The sequence below is a fragment of the Bubalus kerabau genome, chromosome 3, assembly GCF_029407905.1.
Source record: "Bubalus kerabau isolate K-KA32 ecotype Philippines breed swamp buffalo chromosome 3, PCC_UOA_SB_1v2, whole genome shotgun sequence".
Lineage (NCBI taxonomy): Eukaryota > Metazoa > Chordata > Mammalia > Artiodactyla > Bovidae > Bubalus > Bubalus kerabau.
Genome location: NC_073626.1, coordinates 151,725,805 through 151,749,158, shown reverse-complemented (window position 1 = coordinate 151,749,158; position 23,354 = coordinate 151,725,805). Strand labels below are relative to the sequence as shown.

Sequence of the window (23,354 nt, the reverse complement as noted above, 5' to 3'; positions counted from 1 at the left end):
TTCCTCTATGACTAGATCCAGTCGAAAATTACTCAGGAGAGGCTGAGAACTCTGCTCACCCTTACTGCATTCTCACTGTCACCCTGTTATTCCAATACTTTCTTCTGTTCCCTAATCAAATCCTGCTGCTTCCACTGCTACCAACACCATGATATTTTATACTCTGTTAGCACTTTCTAATCATTACAAATCTGACAGTTATAATACACGAATTTATGGATATTTTAATGAACATTTCTGAAGTGCAAATAAAATGTGGCACACTTTACTGGCTTTAGTATTTTTTGTGAACTAACCATGTACTTACTCATTTTCTAAATGTTCACTTGTCCTTTCTTTATCAATTTGTAACATTAATTTATTTTAATGTGCTCCTTTCAGAATAGATCAAGATGTGATTAAGAAGAACCATTCATGGCTCAAAAGAGTGACAGGCTAGTTACCACTCTCCCACTTAGATAACAAGAAACTGGCTTTCTGCCTTGTTAGTTCTCTTGCTTTAGACAGGCATCTCATTCTTTAATTGCCACCTGCCTCAGCTCTCCTGGAGACCTGTGACTCTACATTTTACAGTCACCATAGCATATATCAATACACATTAACTACTTTGGAATTAAGAAAAATATTTGCAAAGGCCAATATCCAAGAGTGAGAAACTGACTGAAAAATTTTAATAACCTTTGGGTGATTACAGTGGTATTTGCATTTCAGGCTTCCGTGAAGCTACATACCTTGCCAGTCACTAAATATCATGACAGTAAAAACTATTAATGTCACAGAAAAATGTCACGAATTATAAGCTTTAGATGATTTTCCAAGGCAAAAATATGAGTGGCCAGCATTTATATGATCATGAGTTATAAAATGGGCTAAAGGGTTTCTGTTGTAAAAATGTCTACTTTAATTCTTTTTGAAATGTTAATATAAAAGACTTTTATTTCTTGATATTTACTTGGCATTTTGTACCCAGTATTTATACATCATATGAAGAATTTATTAAACCAGAAGGTAAATAAAGGAAACTGAGAGACAGTTCTAAACTCATGCCTGGGCTTCGTTTACCTGACAAAAATACTTTCTAAACAAGATCCACATTATACTCTTGAATCTCTTACATGTGAATAATGCCACACAATGTTCAAGGTGCTTCTGTACTATTAATTTCAATTGATCCTTGCTTCATATTCTCCCTCAACGAACAGGTAATTAAACCAAGACAGAGTTCAAAGGACAAATATGTGACAGACATGACTAATAACAATTAACAATAATAATGGCCTACTTTATTGAGAACTTGCCATATTTCAGGCATTGCGATGAAGACTTTATATCCAGTATCTCATTTAATTCTCACACTAGCCTTAGGAGGTAGACATAATATTATTATTACTCTTATTACATTTAATCTCATTTTACAGTGTTTGGCTAACAGATGTCAGGGAGATTTTAAGCCAGGAAGTCTCATACTGTTCTGGAATGTGATGCTATACAGAATATATTTTATATATTTTAATATACGTATTATATTTAAAAGATCCATAAACTTTAAATTATGATGCTATATAGAATTTATTTACTAAGAATTTTCCTCATTTCTTTTCTTCTTTTACCTCACCACCTTTTCCCTCCTTTCCCCACTAATGCTGAGGGGAAAAAATAAGGCCAAAACATAAATCCATAGTTAAGGTTAAGATTAGGGATTCATGCTTTCCTCCATTAGCAGAATTAACTGGAACGGAGTACAGGGTGAGAAAATTCTTGCAACAACTTACAAGATCCAAGGCAGCTGCCAAGATCGATGCATCAGGAATTGTCCCTGGCTCACAGCAGTTTAACAGAAACTGAAAGCGCTTCATGCCTTGTCGGATTGCTCCAAGATTCACCACGTTTTTGCTTTTTCCGCCATCTTGGTTGGAAGGCAGATGGTCATCGAAACTGTGGCAACCTGTGGGGGTTTTCCCATGTTGGAAGAAAGAAGGAGAGAGAGTGTAATGGTTGTAAATTTTAAAAGAGCTTTGAAGTTTCAACAATACATTTTCTGAAGTGTTGTCCTGAGAACATTTTCCTGAACTACACTTCCCTCCTCTCTATCCAATGCTTGATTTGGACATGCCTTGACTTTTAAGAATCTGGTGACACACTGTGTATGTAAATATGGTGTGTTACACAACTGTTTAAATATAGGGTCCAATCCATAGAGAACAGAATCATGGTTGCCAAGGGGCAAGAGCGTGAGGGAGGGGTGGATTGGGAGTTTGGGATTAGCAGATGTAAACTATTATATATAGAATGGATAAAGAGCGAGGTCTTAGTGTATAGCACAGAGAACTGTATTCAATATCCTGTGATAAACCATAATGAAAAAGAATGTGAAATATAATGTATAAATATATGTATAACTGAATCACTTTGCTATACAGCAGAAATTAACACAACATTGTAAATCAACTATGTGTCAATAAAATAAATTTTAAAGATTAAAAATTAAAAAGATAAATACAAAAGTCAAAGAGTTAGTCGCTCATCCATGCCCAACTCTTTGGTGACCCCATGGACTGTAGGCCCTCCAGGCTCCTAAGTTCATGCAATTTTCCAGGCAAGAATATTGTAGTAGATAGTCATTCCCTTCTCCAGGGGATCTTTCAGACCCAGTTGAACCCAGCTCTCTGGCATTGCAGGCAGATTCTTTACCATCTGCACCACCAGGGAATATAGGGTCTGATCATTTTGATACCAGGTTTCTTCTCTAACACTGCTAAGGGGATTATTTAAAATAATTCTTCCTGTAATCAACAGCTAAATTCTGCTTTTATGGAAGATGCAAAATCACTGTGCAATTTCAGATCTGTTACAAAAAACTTATATCAAAGACAATATCCTGGTATCTTGGTGCCAATGCAAAGAATCATTGACAATGAGAGTTGTAAAGGACTTGGGAGGTGCTCATTTAATTCTAAGATTTCCAAACCTGGCTGTGCATCAGAATTATCTGGGAAGTTTTGAATCTTATTCAGAACTTCAGAACCAGTGTCTCTGGAAGGAGCATGAGAATGTGGGTTTTGTAAAGCCTCACAGATGATAAGGACGCTGCCAGCTTGATACCACACAGTAATCAGAGGTTGGGGAACCACTTATTTTTCTTCACTTATTTTTCCAGTTAAGCTGCATAAGAATGAGAATCTGTCTGGAGTTCCTTAAAATGCATAATATCAGGTTCTATTGCTAGAGGTTTTGATTCCATAGGTCTGGGGGCTATGAATATTAACAAACATGTGACATGATTTTAATATAGGAAGTCTAAGGATCGCACATTAAGGAAGGAAAACACAAAGCACTGTTTTTCATCTTTTTTTTAACCCCAGGTACTTTTCCCTAGAGGAAACCAATCATGAATATTCATTGGAAGGACTGATGCTGAGGCTCCAATCCTTTGGCCACCTGATGCAAAGAGACGACTCATTGGAAACTACTCTAAAGCTGGGAAAGATTGAAGGAGGAGGAGAAGCGGGTAACAGAGGATGAGATGGTTGGATGGCATCACTAACTCAATGGATATGAGTTTGAGAAAACTGTGGGAGATGGCAAAGGACAGGGAAGCCTGGCCTGCTGCAGTCCACAGGGTCACAAAGAGTAGGACACAACTGAGCAACTGAACAATTCTTTTTTAAAATAACCTAAATATCTCATAGCTTTTTGATAATTTCTAGTATATGTGTGTGTGTGTATACACACGTATATATATAATATTTAGTTTCTCTTATATAATGTATATTATATTCTATGTAATATATATAATCTCATATAATATTGAATATACTTTTAAAAACCAAGCCCAGATTGCTTCCCATGATTTTGAAATGGACTCGTCACACTTCAGAATATACTCCCAGGAGGCTGATTTCGTGCGTGGCTTAATGTGTACTGACACCATTCAATTGCAGTGTTGCCAACCCCAGGTCCTCACTCAGTCACAGATGCCATTATAGGAAATGGCTTTCTCACCTCTTCTATAAAAAGTACCTTAATCTCGCCCAAGCACTGCCCCACTTTCCCACTTGCTGCCTCAGCTTTAAAAAAGTGGCTCTTATAGCTGTTGCTCTCCACTAAAGTGCCCTACATGCAAGTGTGTCGTAACTGGTAGTTGCAGGATATATGGTGAATAATTCGTTCCTGTTAATAAACACTAATGTTCACAAATTTGCACTTAAAAATCAAATCCAGAGTTAGACTTATCCTTTTACTTACTTGCATTCTTTGTAAATAAGAGGGTGGTATTTATAGTTGTGGGCTGGGATTACCATGATAGTGTGCCGCATATAGGGATGTCAGCCATCACGTGTACTAGTGGAAACAGGTGAGCACCTGTGTTTCATTCTTTGAAAGCAGTTCAAGCTTGGGGAACAGATTCCATTGGATTTATTACCACAAGCTAAAAAAATATGGCATTATATAAAAATAATTACCAATTCCCGGTCAACAGCTTTCAAAATATCTCAGTATCATGATGAATTATATAGGTGCGAAATTATATGATGTGTGGAATTTGTTCTAAAACATATTAAAAAATAAGATGAAGCAAATTGCAAAAATTTTTTTTATTATTACAAGTGGGTGATAGATATTTGGAATCCATTGGACCACTCTTTCTACTCTTTGTCTATGTTTGAAAATTTTCACAAGTACAAAAATGGCTCAGAATATAATGAAAATATCATTATCAACATCTCCTATATGTCATTCCTTATGGGTGTGTTTCCTTTTCAAGGATAAATATTCTAGAATAAAAATTCCATATTCAGCATCATCAGTATTTTTTTCTAGTTAGTGTAAGTATATTTTGTATCAAATGCAAAAGGAAGTAGCACAAAAAGAATCTGAAGGTGGAAAAAATTTCAGAAGACAGAATTTCAAATGGTCCTAAAAAGGCATAGCTAGAAGCTACAGATAATGAACAAACATTTCCTGGACAACATTGTCTTCAGACAGCTGTCTTTCAAACTACTATTCTATTTACTCATTGAACATAAGCGAAACCATTAGAACAGGTAACTTCCTGTTATTTTTCCTATCTATATATCACTTTATTAATCATTTTTATACAGTCCTTTAATAGATACACATGCCACAGGATATCTCATTCATTAAATATTTATAACTTTAATTGTACCTAAATTTAAACTTTGAATTTAAGATCGATTCCCAAATAATAAGATTTTTCTTTTCAGTGAATCAAATTGTTCCATTATTTTTTACCATAATTAAGATTTAAGATATATTAAGTTATAACTCTCAAATTTGTAATAGAACTAATGTATAAGATAGACTGGATGGTCAAAAAATTAATTCTTATTTAACCAATTTAAAGTTTTCATCATTTTATTAAAGGAAGCATTAAGAATAAATATACCACTATTTTTTCAATATTTTTTGACAAGATAATTACTTCTAAAAATATATATTCAATATTACTAAAGAAAGTCTCCCTTTCCTTTTTTTTTTTTTTTTTTTGGCCATGCCAGGTGGCATACAGGATCTTCATTTCCCATCCAGGGATCGAATCTCTGCCCCCTGCAGAGTCCTAACCACTGAACCTTCAGGGAATTCCCAAGAAAGTATCATTTTGATAGAAAGAACTTCAGAAACAACACAGTTAAGAAGTATAAATAAAATAATGAAAACAGAAGTGATCAAAACAATCATTGCTGGTAAGAATCTATTCTGTGAAGAATCATTCGCAGACGATGCACATTTGGTAAAAACCCCACAAGTCCAGGATGTAAGGATCATGCTGTAAGTAAAAGCTACTTACAACAGAAAATTTCCATTGTATCTATATAGCATTAATGTGCTTGTGAGCCAAGTTGCTTCAGTCATGTCTGGTTTTTGTGATCATGTGGACTGTAGCCCACCAGGCTCCTCTGTCCATGGGATTCTCCAGGCAAGAATACTTGAGTGGGTTGTCATGCCCTCCTCCAGGGAATCTTCCTGACCCAGGGATCAAACCTGTATCTCTTATGTCTCTTGCACTGGCAAGTAGGTTCTTTACCACTAGTGACAGCTGGGAAGCCCATATAGTGTTAATAGATAACAATATATTTACTAACTCTTTGAGCACTTAGTATGTGTCAAGTACTGTATGAGAGATTTTACAATTTATTTATTTTTTTTTTGGTAACAGCTATATAAGATAGATCTTTAAAATGATTTTTAAAAGAGAGAGAATGAGAAAGAATAGAAACAGAGAGATAAAGAGGAAAGGACAGGTGAATTAGCCCTGTTTAAGTTCATGCAACAGAAAGTGATAAGGTCAGAATTCAAATCCAAACTAGTAATAAACAGCCTGCTCTCTTCCCACCAGGCCACACTGTGTTTTAGAATACCCAGATGTTTATGTTGAAGACTTTTACATCCTGCTGAAGGTTGTGATTTTTTCAGTAAAATTTACTGTAAGAAATTAATCAACACTGTACATGATACAGACTGTCCAGTTGTACCCTGTTGACCTTTCATATTGTGATACTGAAAGAAACATTAAAAGTAATTTGCTTATAAAATGTACCTCTTCCTTATTAATCTTTTATATACATTTACTAGAATGTAAGGATGCCTCTTGGCTTGCTCCATCATGATTGATATTTTAGTCTCAATACATTCTAGTTACACTTATTGACTATTTTTTTACATTAAATTTACTGATGTATAATTTACATAGGACATATTTCCAAAAAGTTGCTAGATCTCAAGGACATTTTAAAATCCAGTATTTCTTTAAGAAGCATTTTCCATACAATTCATGACAGAGCTGAGCACAAAGAAGTCATCAATTTTCCTGGTCAGTTGGGGGGAATAAACATTGTTTTAGTTAATGAAATATCTTCCTTCAAATAGAGACAATATGATTTCTAAAATGAAATATTCTTAGCAAATAGGAAAATACAGAAGAAAAAGATGGCTGGTCTCTGAATGTAATTTCAGTTCTGTAAATGTTCAGTAAATGTATTTTTCATTTGTTGAATAAAATCTTAGATTAAAAAATTCAACCACATATTCATTTTATCTTAACCCAGTGAAGTTAGGGTACTACATTGAAACTGAGAGTTAGAATGTTTGGTATTTGCTTTCTTCAACAACTTTAAAGAAACAGAGAAAACAGGTAATTAAAGTAATTTAAATGAGAAAGAAATGGACAATGCATCTATAATGGATGCGCAGTGATCATCTATTCACAGACCACAAAGTATTAGAAAAAGGAAAAGAAAGAAATAAAAAGCAAAAACAGGTTCAAAGTTAAGATGTTTACAAGGTCAAGGATGGCAGTTGTTGCAAAATACAACATACTCAGATGACCAGATAATGTTGTTTTGATTTTTTAGAATAGCTGGGGATATCTGTCTCTTGCAAAACATTCCAAAAGAATTGTCTCATAGAATACTTTAAAAATTTTTAACAAGCCAGAGATTATGGACAAAGAATTATGATGCACAAACCACATTCTTTTCTCAGTCAAAAACACATTAAATATCCCAGAATCAGTTCCAGATTTTTATCATTTTGTCTTCTAGACACACAGGTAGAGACTGTATTGTGGGTACCGTTGACGCAAACTCACCCTAGACTCAGGATGTGTGAATATTTTGTATCAGGTCTTTTCTATTTGTGAATGAAATATAAAGAGTACATAAAACAATGGCTGAAGTCTGTAAGAACAGTAGTGAGAAAAACACAAAATCCAGAAGAAACAAATGTGCATGAGCAAGACTAATGATAACATGTTTGGAATAAGAGTAAGAATAAAAATATTGACCTACTACTTGAAGAAGGAAAGGGAGATGACTCAATCATGCTTTCTTCTTTTCTACTAAAGAGAAAAATTCACAAATGGGAAAGTACAGAAAAGCTTCATTAAGAAGGCAACCAATGTGAGAGACCTGACTCTCTGAGGTTATGGCTCATTTTCATCAAATTACACTCCAGTGCACAGAAAGGACCTGAAGATGCAATCACAGTACTAGTCTATCACCATCCCGGGCCCAGCTAACACAGCACACATTTAGAGAATGTACTTTAGTTCCACACTTCCTTCTCAAACAACCACCACAAAAATCTGTTTATAATACTAACTACTTTGAACATTAGATGCATCTTCTCTGAAATATGAGTGGAAAGAGTGCAAGAGGACTGAAAATGACAAAGTTCCCAATTAATAGGAAGATTCCTGAAACCACAGACCTGACTTTTCATGACCCTATGGACTGTAGCCTGCCCAGCTCCTCTGTCCATGGGATTTTCCAAGCAAGAATACTGGAATGAGTTGCCATTTCCTCCTCCAGGGAATCTTCCCAACCCAGGGATTAAACCCACATCTCTTACATCTCCTTCATTGGCAGGCAGGTTCTTTACCACTAGCAACACCTGGGAAGCCCCTTGATGTATGTATGCCTAGCCAAATTCTGTAACAGAGAATTAGATAGAGAGGATCACTAAAAAGACAAAACACAACAAAACAAAACCACATAGGAACCACTTAGTTTCATGAAGAAAATATGTTAAACTAAATTACTTTCCTCCTTTTGACAGAGTTATAAAGGTATCAGTGAGATAATTTTTTGGTAAAGTCTGGTGATGTTTTTGCAATAATGTGGGAAAGTTCTTGCTGATCATTAGTATATTAAATGTATCATTGGCCGAAAACTGTAGCCACAAGTTGTCAATCAATAAGTCAACTATATGTATTCTAGGAACTGTCCAGGGAAGTCCCTGCTGATGGATTTTTATAGCACAATTGTATAGAAGATTCAGAATTTAACTTGTTTTGGGTCCTATCTCTTAATTTCCTTCCTGGGTAAGTGACTTAACTACCCTTCATGTTAATGAAACAATACATATTATTTATTCTGAGATGAAGAATTAATAATAGCTACATCAAAATAATACATGATATTTATTCATGTAAAGGACAACTGGCAAAGGCTAATCCCAAATTCAACACAAACCAACTCTGTGATGTGAAAACAGACAATGCACTCTTAAATTGTATTCATCTACTAGTTATACCCCTGGAGCTTAACAGTTACACTATCTATTACAGTGATTAAAGTCAAATATAGTGTATTACATTCCATCTGAAGCACCCCATTTTGAAATCATATCATCTAATTCTGATTCACAGTAAAATAGAATCGGGATGGTGATAGATCTAGAGACACTTCTATGTAAGTAAAACAAAAGGAATCAACAATATTTAACCAGCAGAAGTAAGATCAAAAGAGAGAACATGAAATAGATAATAGGTGAAACTAGCAATGTGTGTATGAATGAGTGTATGAGTGTGTGTGTGTGTGTGTGGGCGGGGGGTGGGGGGCAGCTAGAGATACCAAAACTAGACCAGTGAGTCAAATTTATGGATAAGTATATTTTCAGAATATAAGGAAAGTCTTTCTAACAATGAAAACTGTCTAGTTCTGGAACAGATTGCTTTGTACAGTCATAAGCTCCCCCTCGGTGGAAGTGCTCAGAGGGTGGCTGGCCACCTGTCAGGGATTTACTGTGCAGAATTCCTAAGTAGATAGGTGGGTGGATAAAAGGATATCTGAAGGTTCTTTAAAGCTCTTGGATTTTTAATAAAGGACAGAACAGCAGAAGAAAAGCCTGTGCCTTATTCTTTGTAAATCCAGGGCCCACTAGGGAATGAGGAACACAGTAGAACATCCACTAATATGTGTTAAACCAAATGGTTAACAGAGATGTATATACAAGCCTCTAAAGGGTACGGCTTGTCACGTGGCACAGTGGTAAAGAATCCTCCTGTCAATGCAGGAGATCCAGGAGATGCAGGTTCGATCCCTGGATTGGGAAGCTCCCCTGGAATAGGACATGGCAACCCACTCTAGTATTCTACCTGGAAAATCCTATGGACAGAGAAGCCTGGCAGGCTGCAATCTATGGGGTCACAAAGAGTCAGGCATGACTTAGTGAAGAGTAATGCAAGCAACATATATATGAGGAAAAAATTATTAAGAAATCAAGGAAAATATAAAGTAGATCATTTAATTTAATCAAATATTTGTTTCATGTAATGAAAGTTGCATGCAATTCTTAGGCCAAGTGACATTTACCAAGACGTTTGAAGAAATTTTCCTCTTCGTCTCTTCCATTTTCCATTCCACTCCCTGGCCCACCTTCAGAAAGCTTCACGGCACTGGTGAATTTGACCTAAGAAAAAAAAACAAGAAGTCAGATAACTTAACTCAAAAGAAATTCTTTGTGTTTATACTAACCTTTACCTTAGAAGAAATGAAGTAGTCATCATACTCAACAAAAGAGCCTGAAATGCAGTACTTGGATGCGATCTCAAAAAAATACAGAATGATCTCTGTTCGTTTCCAAGGCAAACTATTCAATATCACAGTAATCCAAGCCTATGCCCCAACTAGTAATGCTTAAGAAGCTGAAGTTGAATGGTTCTATGAAGATCTACAAGACCTTCTAGAACTAACACCCCCAAAAGATGTTTTCATTATAGGGGACTGGAATGCAAAAGTAGGAAGTCAAGAAAACACCTGGAATAACAGGCAAATTTGCCTTGGAGTACAGAATGAAGTAGGGCAAAGGCTAATAGAGTTCTGCCAAGAGAATGCACTGGTCATAGCAAACACCTTCTTCCAACACAAGAGAAGACTACACACATGGACATCACCTGATGGTCAACACAGAAATCAGACTGATTATATTCTTTGCAGCCAAAGATGGAGAAGCTCTATACAGTCAGCAAAAACAAGACAGGGAGTTGACTGTGGCTCAGATCATGAACTCCTTATTGCCAAATTCAGACTTAAATTGAAGAAAATGGGGAAAACCACTAGACCATTCAGGTATGACCTAAATCAAACCCCTTATGACTATACAGTGGAAGTGAGAAATAGATTTAAGGGACTAGATCTGATAGACAGAGTGCCTGATGAACTATGGACAGAGGTTCATGACATTGTACAGGAGACAGGGATCAAGACGATCCCCAAGAGAAAGAAATGAAAAAAAAAGCAAAATGGCTGTCTAAAGAGGACTTATAAACAGCTGTGAAAAGAAGAGAAGCCAAAATCAAAGAAGAAAAGGAAAGATATACCCATTTGAATGCAGAGTTCCAAAGAATAGCAAGGAGAGATAAGAAAGCCTTCCTCAGTGATCAGTGCAAAGAAATAGAGGAAAACAATAGAATGGGAAAAACTAGAGATCTCTTCAAGAAAATTAAGAGATACCAAGGGAACATTTCCTGCAAAGATGGGCTCAATAAAGGACAGAAATGGTATGGACCTAACACAAGCAGAATATATTAAGAAAAGGTGGCAAGAATACACAGAAGAACTGTACAAAAAAGATCTTCACAGCCCAGATAATCACAATGGTGTGATCACTCACCTAGAGCCAGACATCCTGGAATGTGAAGTCAAGTGGGCCTTAGGAAGCATCACTTTGAACAAAGCTAGAGGAGGTGATGGAATTCCAGTTGAGCTATTTCAAATCCTAAAAGATGATGCTGTGAAAGTGCTGCACTCAATTTGTCAGCAAATTTGGAAAACTCAGCAGTGGTCACGGGACTGGAAAAGGTCAGTTTTCATTCCAATCCCAAAGAGAGGCAATGCCAAAGAATGCTCAAACTACTACACAATTGCACTCATCTCACACGCTATTAAAGTAATGCTCAAAATTCTCCAAGCCAGGCTTCAACAATATGTAAACTGTGAACTTCCTGATGTTCAAGCTGGTTTTAGAAAAGGCAGAGGAACCAGAGATCAAATTGCCAACATCTGTTGGATCATGGAAAAGGCAAGAGAGTTCCAGAAAACCATCTATTTCTGCTTTATTGACTATGCCAAAGCCTTTGACTGTGTGGATCACAATAAACTGTGGAAAATTCTGAAGGAGATGGGAATACCAGACCACCTGATCTGCCTCTTGAGAAACCTATATGCAGGTCAGGAAGCAACAGGTAGAACTAGACATGAAACAACAGACTGGTTCCAAATAGGAAAAGGAGTACGTCAAGGCTGTATACTGTCACCCTGCTTATTTAACTTACATGCAGAGTACATTGTGAGAAACGCTGGGCTGGAGGAAGCACAAGCTGGAATCAAGATTGCTGGGAGAAATATCAGTAACCTCAGATATGCAGATGACACCACCCCTATGGCTTAAAGTGAAGAAAAACTAAAGAGCCTCTTGATGAAGGTGAAAGAGGAGAGTGAAAAAGTTGGCTTAACGCTCAACATTCAGAAAACTAAGATTATGGCATCCAGTCCCATCACTTCATGGTAAATAGATGGGGATTCAGTGGAAACAGTGGCTGACTTTAGTTTTCTGGGCTCCAAAATCACTGCAGATGGTGATTGCAGCCATGAAATTAAAAGACACTTGCTCCTTGGAAGGAAAGTTATGACCAACCTAGACAGCATATTAAAAAGCAGAGACATTACTTTTTCAACAAAGTTCCGTCTAGTCAAGGCTATGGTTTTTCCAGTGGTCATGTATGGATGTGAGAGTTGGACTATAAAGGAACCTGACACTGAAGAATTGATGCTTTTGAACTGTGGTATTGGAGGAGACTCTTGAGAGTCCCTTGGACTGCAAGGAGATCCAACCAGTCCATCCTAAGGAGATCAGTCCTGGGTGTTCATGGGAAGGACTGATGTTGAAGCTGAGACTTCAATACTTTGGCCACCTGATGTGAAGAGCTGACTCATTTGAAAAGACCCTGATGCTGGGAAAGATTGAGGGCAGGAGGAGAAAGGGATAACAGAGGATGAGATGGTTGGATGGCATCACCGACCCAATGGATATGGTTTTGGGTAGACTCCGGCAGTTGGTGATAGACAGGGAGGCCTGGCGTGCTGGGGTTTATGACGTCACAAAGAGTCAAACATGACAAGCGACTGAACTGAACTTGACCTTTACCTTGAAAAATAATTTGTTTATAATATAAAAGTTACTTCATTTTTTCTGATTTCCATATCTGGTTAGCTAGTCTGTAGAGTTTATTTCCATGTACCAAAAAAGACATCACTTATAACTATACTTTGAAGGAGAGTCTTGATCATAGATTGAAAGTAAAATAATTGGGCGCTATGAAAATAGTTTAGCAAATAATTGAGATAGTCTTAGAGTTTAATTCTGCTAAAGTCCAAACTCAAATTTATGAACAAGTCATATTCATCCTTTATAAAAAACACCACAGCTGAGAATCAGATGAAAGTAAAAGATAGCCAAATAGAAGATTTCAAATCTCTATGCAAGAATCAGTAAAAATGAATTCACAAGGTGTCCTATAATTAAAGTGCAATAACATGCTTTCCCCCCTAATGCTTAAAATGTGTTTATAGCAAAGCAAAGAAGCTATATACTTCACAGACTCTCAAATACTTGGCCAAATTTTAATAAAAAGAATATGAAGGAGGAATTACAAATATATCTTCTAAATGTCTCATAATATTGCTATATTCTTTTTATAATTTAAAAACATTATTTTTGAAAGAGATAGAAGAAAATTGGTTTTAGTGAGATCTAGGAAGAAAAAGTTTAGGCAAATTGTATATAAAGGAATGTAACTTCTATCACACACCAACAATTACTGTGAGCAGACCACAAACCAGTCACAAGAAAGATTCTTATCAGAAATGCTTTCAGTAAGAATTATGACCTTTTCCAAACTGCAGGCTACTATGATGCTTAACAGATGAAGGCCATAAGTGGGAAAAATCACCCTGAGCTTCTTTGTTCTTGTCAATGGGGAGAATGGTTCAGATGGTAGGAAAAGGAGGGAACAAAGATAAACTCTGTGTGTGTATAAAAGAAATCTATGCACATTGTATAGTTATGTGTCCTTCGACAGGATCTCAAAATGTGAGGATTTCACGTGTGTTAAAAGTAGCTGGGAATTAATATCTATATGGGCTTCCCAGGTGACTCAGTAGTAAAGAATCTGCCTGCCAATGTAGGAGACGCAAGTTCGAACCCTGGACCCAGAAATCCCCTGGAAGAGGAAACGGAGACCCACTCCAGTATACTTGCCTGGAAAATTTCATGGATGGAAGAGTTTGGTGGACTATAGTCCACTGGGTCACAAAGAGTCAGACACAACTGAGCACGAGCACAAATAGCTATATACCTCTTTATAGCTGCATTACAATTTTATTTAAAGTTTTTGTCACTGTTTTCCTTTCTGTGATTGGACCTAACAGAAGCAGAAGATATTAAGAAGAGATGGCAAGAAAACACAGAAGAACTGTACAAAAAAAGATCTTCACGACCCAGATAATAACAATGGTGTGATCACTGACCTAAAGCCAGACATCCTGGAATGTGAAGTCAAGTGGGCCTTAGAAAGCATCACTACGAACAAAGCTAGTGGAGGTGATGGAATTCCAGTTGAACTATTCCAAATCCTGAAAGATGATGCTGTGAAAGTGCTGCACTCAATATGCCAGCAAATTTGGAAAACTCAGCAGTGGCCACAGGACTGGAAAAGGTCAGTTTGCATTCCAATCCCAAAGAAAGGCAATGCCAAAGAATGCTCAAACTACTGCATAATGGCACTCATCTAACACGCTAGTAATGCTCAAAATTCTCCAAGCCAGGCTTCAGCAATATGTGAACCATGAACTTCCTGACGTTCAAGCTGGTTTTAGAAAAGGCAGAGGAACCAGAGATCAAATTGCCAACATCCGCTGGATCATAGAAAAAGCAAGAGAGTTCCAGAAAACCATCTATTTCTGCTTTATTGACTATGCCAAAGCCTTTGACTGTGTGGATCACAATCAACTGTGGAAAATTCTGAAGGAGATGGGAATACCAGACCACCTGATCTGCCTCTTGAGAAATTTGTATGCAGGTCAGGAAGCAACAGTTAGAACTGGACATGGAACAACAGACTGGTTCCAAATAGGAAAAGGAGTTCGTCAAGGCTGTATATTGTCACCCTGCTTATTTAACTTATATGCAGAGTACATCATGAGAAACGCTGGACTGGAGGAACACAAGCTGTAATCAAGATTGCCGGGAGAAATATCAATAACCTCAGATATGCAGATGACACCACCCTTATGGCAGAAAGTGAAGAGGAACTAAAAAGCCTCTTGATGAAAGTGAAAGTGGAGAGTGAAAAAGTTGGCTTAAAGCTCAACATTCAGAAAACGAAGATCATGGCATCTGGTCTTACCACTTCATGGGAAATAGATGGGGAAACAGGGGAAACAGTGTCAGACTTTATTTTTCTGGGCTCCAAAATCACTACAGATGGTGACTGCAGCCATGAAATTAAAAGACACTTACTCCTTGGAAGGAAGCTTATGACCAACCTAGATAGTATATTCAAAAGCAGAGACATTGCCACCAAAGGTTCGTCTAGTCAAGGCTATGGTTTTTCCTGTGGTCATGTATGGATGTGAGAGTTGGTCTGTGAAGAAGGCTGAGCACCGAAGAATTGATGCTTTTGAACTGTGGTGTGGGAGAAGACTCTTGAGAGTCCCTTGGACTGCAAGGAGATCCAACCAGTCCATTCTGAAGGAGATCAGCCCTGGGATTTCTTTGGAAGGAATGATGCTAAAGCTGAAACTCCAGTACTTTGGCCACCTCATGCGAAGAGTTGACTTATTGGAAAAGAGTCTTATGCTGGGAGGGATTGGGGGCAGGAGGAGAAGGGGACGACAGAGGATGAGATGGCTGGATGGCATCACTGTCTCGATGGACGTGAGTCTGAGTGAACTCCGGGAGTTGGTGATGGACAGGGAGGCCTGGCGTGCTGTGATTCATGGGGTAGCAAAGAGTCAGACACGACTGAGCAACTGATCTGATCTGATCTGAATACTAAGACATCTTAGTTTCCATAGTTCATTTAAGTTCCCCAAACTTACTAAACGTGAAGAGAATTTCTTCAGCCCCTCCAGGTGTTTAGCACTTCTCAGCCCTGACATTTTTCTATTAGTGACTACAACATTCCCTTACGTAAGTAACGTCCTGTTTACCTTGGAGCTTTGCCTGATGAAAGACAGGCGGTCCACAGAACTGATGTCCAGGAGGTCTTCCACGCCATCTGCCAGGCCCGAGAGGGATGAGCGTTTCAGCCAGTTTCCTAGTTAATAATTTTTAAAAAATTTAGACCATTATAGCATTTTCTCCCAAATGGATTAGACAAAAATGTTGGCATGGGCCCAAAAAGCAATGAAAATTACAGGACCCAATATAAACAAAAGTGAACAAAAATTGTTTTCAAAATGTACATGCTTTGAACAAAAACATTCACTGTTGGACTATAAGATCACATGACTAAGATCAGGACAAAAAGAACCTGGGCCTCTTGGGTGATTAAAAGTGTAATCCATGTAGTCCTTGTCAAATTTCACATCTTCCATTAAGTCCTGTTGATTTTACCTCCTAAGTATCTCTCAAATATGTCCATTTCTTTCCGTCTACATGGTCACCACCCAGTCTAAGCTACTGTTACTTGTACCTGGACCATAATGCAGCTTTCTATCTGATCTCCCTTATCTACTCATGCTGCCTCCAGTATGTTTTCCATGCAGTGATTTTCTAGAAAAAAAATCTACTTGCTTATGGCTTATGTTACCCCCCTGTTCAACATCCCATCTGGCCTCTGTAGGGCTAAAAGATGAAGAGCCAGGTGACCTGCAAGGCCCACAATACTCTGGTCTCTATGGCTCCACCATTGTCATACAGACGCTCTTGTCTCAGTTCTTCCATGTCCCTCCCTCCTAATACCTTTTCATATTGCATTGCTACCACTTGGAGTGCTCTCCTTCCTCCTTCTCCCAAGTACTCTGCAGATACTAATGTCACTTCCTTCAGGATGCCTTCCCTGATTTCTGTCTCCTCTTCCTATTTAGATTGGGTCTTGCTATTGCATGCTTTCACAGCACCATGTAGATTTCCTTCATAAAATTCATAGCTTGCAACTATACTTTGTTGTATAATGATCTGCTTTAGTGGTTGCCACCCCTCATAGCTTGTAAGTTCAGCAAAGTCAGACACTGTGAAATGATGCTCATCATTTAATCACTGAAGTTTAGCACAGTGTTTGCACACCCTAGAAGCTCACAGTAAAGGTTTGAGAAATACCTGCTGAAAGAAATGAATGAATGAATGAATCACCCTAGGGTTTGTGACTTGAAAGCTTTCCCTTTCTCTACTTTCCCATGCATTGCTCTGTTCTGATTATGAGCTGATCTGAGGACATGGCAGGGAATAAGAGAAACCGTAAAATAAAAAAGACATACTTTTACCTATGGGAAGTTTAAGCTTCTTCCGGAGTGAAATCCTGCGGGACCGGGAGCGGGCGCGCCTGTCAGAGGTGGTCCCTGAATGGGCAGTGGTGCATTCTGAAGTGTCTTGCTCAGACTGGCTGCTGGTGTCGCTCGCTGCACTCTGGGATTTGAACATCTTACGCCAGAAATCTTTTCGCCCCAGGTTTCCCCCTTGCATTTGTTCATCGCTGAAAGCAGGCAAGGGGATGATTAAATGTCTGACAACACATGTGAAAGTCTCTTAACTCTCTTTCAACCTCCTGTCAGTGACACGGAGGCAAATCATGCAGGATGACCTGTGATGGGCTGGGATTAGCAAGGGGCAGAGTGGGAATGGAAGGCGGAAGACCCAGCTTGACTCTCTGAGCTCTTCCTGAGAATAGTTACAGCTCAGCTGTCAAGTTGAGGTCATCATTTTGTTTCAACCATAAGGTAAGACTAAATATTATTGCAGGTAATAGTCTGTGAGTGTGGGTCATAAAAAAACACTTACAGTGTCAGTAGATATTTAACTTTTTCTTTGAAGTTCCCTGAGCAGTGTGTAGTACCATATTCCACCCTCATCTCCACCTCAGGACCGTACAAATATTTGAATGCATGAATAAATAAAATATAATCACCACACCCAGGGAATGCATCATACCATAATTATTCACTGTTATTTTTATGATGCCTGATTATTTAGCTTTCTTATGTCAAAGAATCTTAAGGCTTAAAAGTAAAAAAAAAAGTTTAGTCTGACAATAAGACAAATGGGAATACTGCCAAAGGGATTTTTGACTAGGGCATTTCACAAGAGAAGAAAGACAAGTGGCGAATGGTAATACAGAGTTTAATTTCATTAGGTATTAACAAAAAAAAGGGCCAGTTGAAATCAGATCCCTATTTTCACTCATTAAAAAGACAAAGATTAAGAAGGGGTAGGGAGATGGAGAGAAAGCAAGGGTACTATGATACAGTCATGGTGATAGAATGATTCAACCTTTCTGGAAGTTAATTTGGTAATATGTGATGTAAAGCCTATGTCTACAACAAGGACACAGAAATTCAACTTCCAGGAAGTTATTCCCAGGAAATGATGGAACAACATACTAAGATGTTAGATGCTCACTGAGATTTTGGGCCAATGTTAAAACACTGGAAACAATTTCAATATTCAATTCTAGGGAAAGAGTTGAAGAAATTCTGGGACTTCCATAAGATGGCACCCTCCGTAGTCATTAAAATGCTATTTTCATAAGACTAATGAAAAGGGGTACATTCACGATATATTGTAAAGTTAAAAGGCAGTGGTCAAATAAATGGATTAAGCAGGTTATCATCAGGTTAATTTTTTTAAAGAAGCACACATGTGATTATGTGTCTGTGTGTAAACTGTGTGTGCACATGCTCAAATGTGTATCCAACATAATATACCAAATGTTGACAGTGGTTATCTCTAGCTGAAGGTATTTTGATTTTAAAATTATTTTTCTCTATGTTTTTTTGTGTGTGTTTTCCACATTTGGCAACTTGATCAACATATATTACTTTAGTCATTTGGAAAGAAAAGGTTAGAGAAAAGAGTAACATATGATGAAATTTGTTTTGGGGGTTTTAGGTAATGATTTATTTATAAGCATTGGGGTTATACCTGGGATCTACCTAAAATTTGATGGTACTGTATAAAAGCAATCATTTTCTGGGGATATTTATAGAGGGATGTAGGTTTTCTCTCTCAAAATGTCATGAGAGTAATAAAAACCTTTAACTATCATTTTAAAAATAATTGTATGTATTCATTTTTGGCTGTGCTCAGTCTCTGTTGCTGCGAGGGCTACTCTCTAGCTGCAGTGGGAGGGTTTCTCATCGTGGTGTCTACCCTCGTTGTGGAGCACAGGCTCTTGGCACACAGGCTTCAGTAGTTGCGGTGCATGGGCTCAGCAGTTGTAGCTTCTGGGTTCCAGAGCACGAGGCTCAGTAGTTGTGGTGCGCGGGCTTAGTCGCCCTGTGGCATGTGGGATCTTCTCAGATAAGAGATCGAACCCTTGTCTCCTGTATTGCCAGGCAGATTCTTCAACACTGAGCCACCAGGGAAGCCCAAAATTTTTAATTATTATTTTCATTCAGGACATTCTGCTTCTCAAATATTGTGGTGCTTAGTTGCTCAGTCATGTCTAACTCGTTCCAACCTCATGGCCTATAACCCACCAGACTTCTTTGTCCATGGGGATTCTCCAGGCAAGAACACTGGAGTGGGTTGCCATGCCTTCCTCCAGGGGATACTCCCAAACCAGGGATCGAACCCAGGTCTCCCACATTACAGGTGGATTCTTTACTGCCTGAGCCACCAGGGAAGCCCTACAGTGTGAATTTAAATCAGTGTTTCCAAATTTGACTTCCCTGTTATTTTATCAAATGCTCACAGTGTATGAAGCATTTTTTATCTTTGAGGAATGTGTAACACAATGATGAGAGTATTGACTATGTGGCCTGAGTGGGGAAATATCCAGGGAAGCTATAATTGATCAGCTTTACAATAAAGTGCCAAATCAGCTTTGTCCAAAGGGTATGTATCAATCATGAGTTTCAGAGAAATGGGCACATACAACTGCTTTTAATATCACTCAGTTAATGTGATTTTTAAGAGGGAAAATGGAGAAGCAAAGGGTATGAAGGGGAGGGAATAGGAACAGAGAGAGAGAGAAGACAGAGTAGGAGCCAAGATTACCCACCTACCTTTCTTCAGTGCTAAACAGAGGACATGTGGCAGCTCATCTCCTGTGCCCACTTGGATCAGAGGAAATTCCCATACTTGACATTCTATGACATCCCTCCAAGTGCAAATTGCTATGTAAAGGCATATTAAAACATGTATCTTTCCTCAAGGGAGAGAATAGACACGTGCTAAATGCTAAGAAATCAGGTGGTATTTATAAAACTACAGAAAGAGAGTATCTGCAATTGAGGAAACTAGATCACCTATCAAGGTAGATAGCTTTATGTTTTACATCTAGTTAACTTATTAAATCATTCTTATTGTTCAGATTAACTCAATAGTTGTTAGTGTTATTTTGGGGGAAAAAAGTCCTCTCTCAATTTTTTTGGATAGATTTTGCATATAAGGGCTTTTAACTAGTCTTGTGGTTGGTTATTCAGCTACAGACAAATCTTTGCTTTTCACTTTTTTTCCCCCTTAGAACTTATGTTTGGGTTTTCACTATGTCCTTAAAAACTTCTTTAAACGAAAAACTAAACTTCAATTTTGAGAATAGAAATTAAAGAAGACAAAGGCTTAATGGTAATTCAATAAGTCCATCCTTTCATTGACTGTCATACATTCATTCTTGATATATATTGAGAGCCTACTATGGACCCAGCAAGGCCCACTGAGGCACTGGGGCTGTAGTAGTTAAGTAAAAACTCACATGGTTGCTGGACCCATGGAGTTGATTTACCTTCTCCTTACTTGCATCACTGACTTGATGGACAAGAGTGAACAAGCTCCGGGAATTGGTGATGGACAGGGAAGCCTGGCATGCTGCAGTCCATGGGCTTGCAAAGAGTTGGACACAATTGAGCCACTGAACTACTTTTACTCACTCATTTTAGGGACAGTTTCTAAAATTATGAAGGGCTATAAGAACTGTGCAGGCTTTTTGTTCCTTAAAGGTTTTGCGTGCTTGTTGTGGGTTGCCAGGGTCCTATGTGATGACATGATTTCCTTGACCGTACAGAGGGGATACCATAAAACCTAGAATACCCTACAGAATTTCTGGAAGAATAATCATTTTGTACTAAATAATGGTTATGGGAGATAGAATGGCATACTAAAAGGATCATATTTTAAGTATTGATCAACATCACTTATGAGTACATAGGTCTCAAAAGAAGAATGAATACAAATGAGTCTTGCATAGAACTAGACTGTATTTAGTTTCTACAATAATCCTAACATTTTCTGGGGGCACTATTTTCATGATGCTTTTGATATTGCCATTATCAAAAGTGGAAATAAATTGATATCAGAGGCAGTGGAGTGGATCTCGGGAGAGAACCAAGATGAAACGGATGAGTCTGTTTCAGGTACAGCTGGACATGAGAGAAGATTATCTTATATATTTCTGGATAAAGCTTCAATTGCTGACAGTTATAAGTGATTTATAAGAGATATTTTAAGCAAGAAAGTGGACGACATCACCCTTGTACCTGCTTTACACACTACATTTCAAGATTTACCTGCAAGATTGTGCATGGAAGACAGAGTGGGGTAGAGGCGGGAAATAGGAAAGGCGGTGAGGGAGGCTTCCTGGAAGCATGAAGTTGATTACTTGTGATTTGAGCCTGTAGAGATAAGCCGCACGGGAATGAAAAGTAAAGGGCAGAAGCAAGGAGAAGTTCAGCAGATAGGAAAAGTAAATAGCAGCTTGGGAAATAGAATTTCTTCCAGGGGGAAGTGCTCAGCCCATTGCATTGGAGACAAAGCTAATTCTACTTACTGCTCTGGAGTCTGTGAGGGGCGACCGGACATAAAGCTGCGACATTCCTCAGGTGCGGCGGTCACCTGGCCTTTATCCACCACGCTTCCCGCCTCTGACCTGTGCAAATGGTGCATTCCACCAATCACAGCAGAGCAGGACACCACTTCTCAGTAATTCATAGACTTCATAAAGCAAAACACTGTTACAGACAACCTAAATGGACGGCACACCCCCTATACCATCATGAGTCTATGTGCTATGGAATTTATGTCCTACCATTTAACTTACGACCTAGCTGCATTATTGCCTGAGAACACTATAATACCATCATTGCACACAGAGGCAGTAACTGCAGGCAGGATGTTAAATTGAGGCATTTCTTTTACTCTTCATAAGTGACATTTCTTATAGAACAGGCATACAATAAATTCATGCTTCTTATTGTTGTTTAGACACTAAGTCATGTCCAACTCTTTGTGACCCCATGGACTATAGCCTGCCAGGCTCCTCTGTCCATGGAATTTCCTAGGCAAGAATACTGGAATTGGTTGCCATTTCCTTCTCCAGGGGATCTTCCTGACCCAGAAGTGAGCCCACATCTCCTGCATTGGCAGACAGAATCTTTACCACTGAGCTACCTGCAAAGCCCTTAAATTCATGTTTACTAGAAGAAAACATAATTGGACATGTCTCAATTGTTTATCTTTCACCATGTTAAAAATATTACTTACTGAACAGAATGATATGGTATCAGCAATTGCTTTTTCTTTCTGGACAAAAAATATAAATTATACCTATTGAAGGGACTAAAACATAGATAACATTTTACCATATAAGTAAGAGCTATGAAGTAAGGTTCAAGTGTATGAAAGTTTGGGATCAACTGAGCTCTGATTCATACAGAGGCAGCATTTGTTTAATAGGAAACTTCCGTTTTCTAAGCTGCACCTGGGCCCTGCCAGTGGTATCACTCATACAGGACAGTCCTTCATCCCTGCCCTGGAATTTCACGTCATGGACAATACAATAGGACATTATATTCTACAGACTGGGCAAACCCTCACATTCAGAGAGCTCAAGCTTCCAACCTTTTTCCTCTTCCAGGCTTAGATTCCGGTTCATTTTCCTCCACCTTTTTCCCTGGTGCCAACTTCTCAGCACTGTCAAGCAAAGCGCTGAGGGCCACTCTCCTGAAGACATTCCCATGGGCCTCCTTGATAAACTGGACCAGCTGACGGATGTCGCAATACAGCCCCTATTTGGAGGCCACAAGGAAAGTGTGGGGAAAGAAAGATAGTTGTGTCTTTGAAGAATATTCATAGGAAGAGGGGTAGAAGGTAATTCCTTGGACTTAGATGAGCCTTGGGATCATAAAAGGAAGAGAGATTACTATAGTGCAACTAATGGGATCCTGCCCCTCCATTGTTGCTATGGTAACATTACTAAAAACCTTGCCTGTCATTCTTAGTATCAAAAAGGATAGTCCCCATGCTACATATTTAGAAAGTTGGCTGTGACATTAGAAAGACATCAGTTTATACTTTTATAACAACTGAATCTCCAAATTTTTAATTATGTCTCTTGG

The 23,354-nt window shown here is 38.3% G+C and overlaps 1 protein-coding gene across 1 annotated transcript in view; it reads right to left on the bottom strand.

The window, feature by feature from the left end:
* Positions 1–23,354, bottom strand: part of UNC80 (unc-80 homolog, NALCN channel complex subunit) — a 222,889-nt gene that overhangs the window by 137,112 nt on the left and 62,423 nt on the right. Inside the window, exons 16-21 of the mRNA XM_055574457.1 lie at positions 22,858–23,024; positions 21,788–21,886; positions 17,289–17,497; positions 16,014–16,120; positions 10,116–10,212; positions 1,773–1,945 (exon numbers count right to left, since the gene is read on the bottom strand). Of these exons, the coding sequence (XP_055430432.1) occupies positions 1,773–1,945; positions 10,116–10,212; positions 16,014–16,120; positions 17,289–17,497; positions 21,788–21,886; positions 22,858–23,024 (852 nt within the window). The remainder of the gene's footprint in view (positions 1–1,772; positions 1,946–10,115; positions 10,213–16,013; positions 16,121–17,288; positions 17,498–21,787; positions 21,887–22,857; positions 23,025–23,354) is intronic.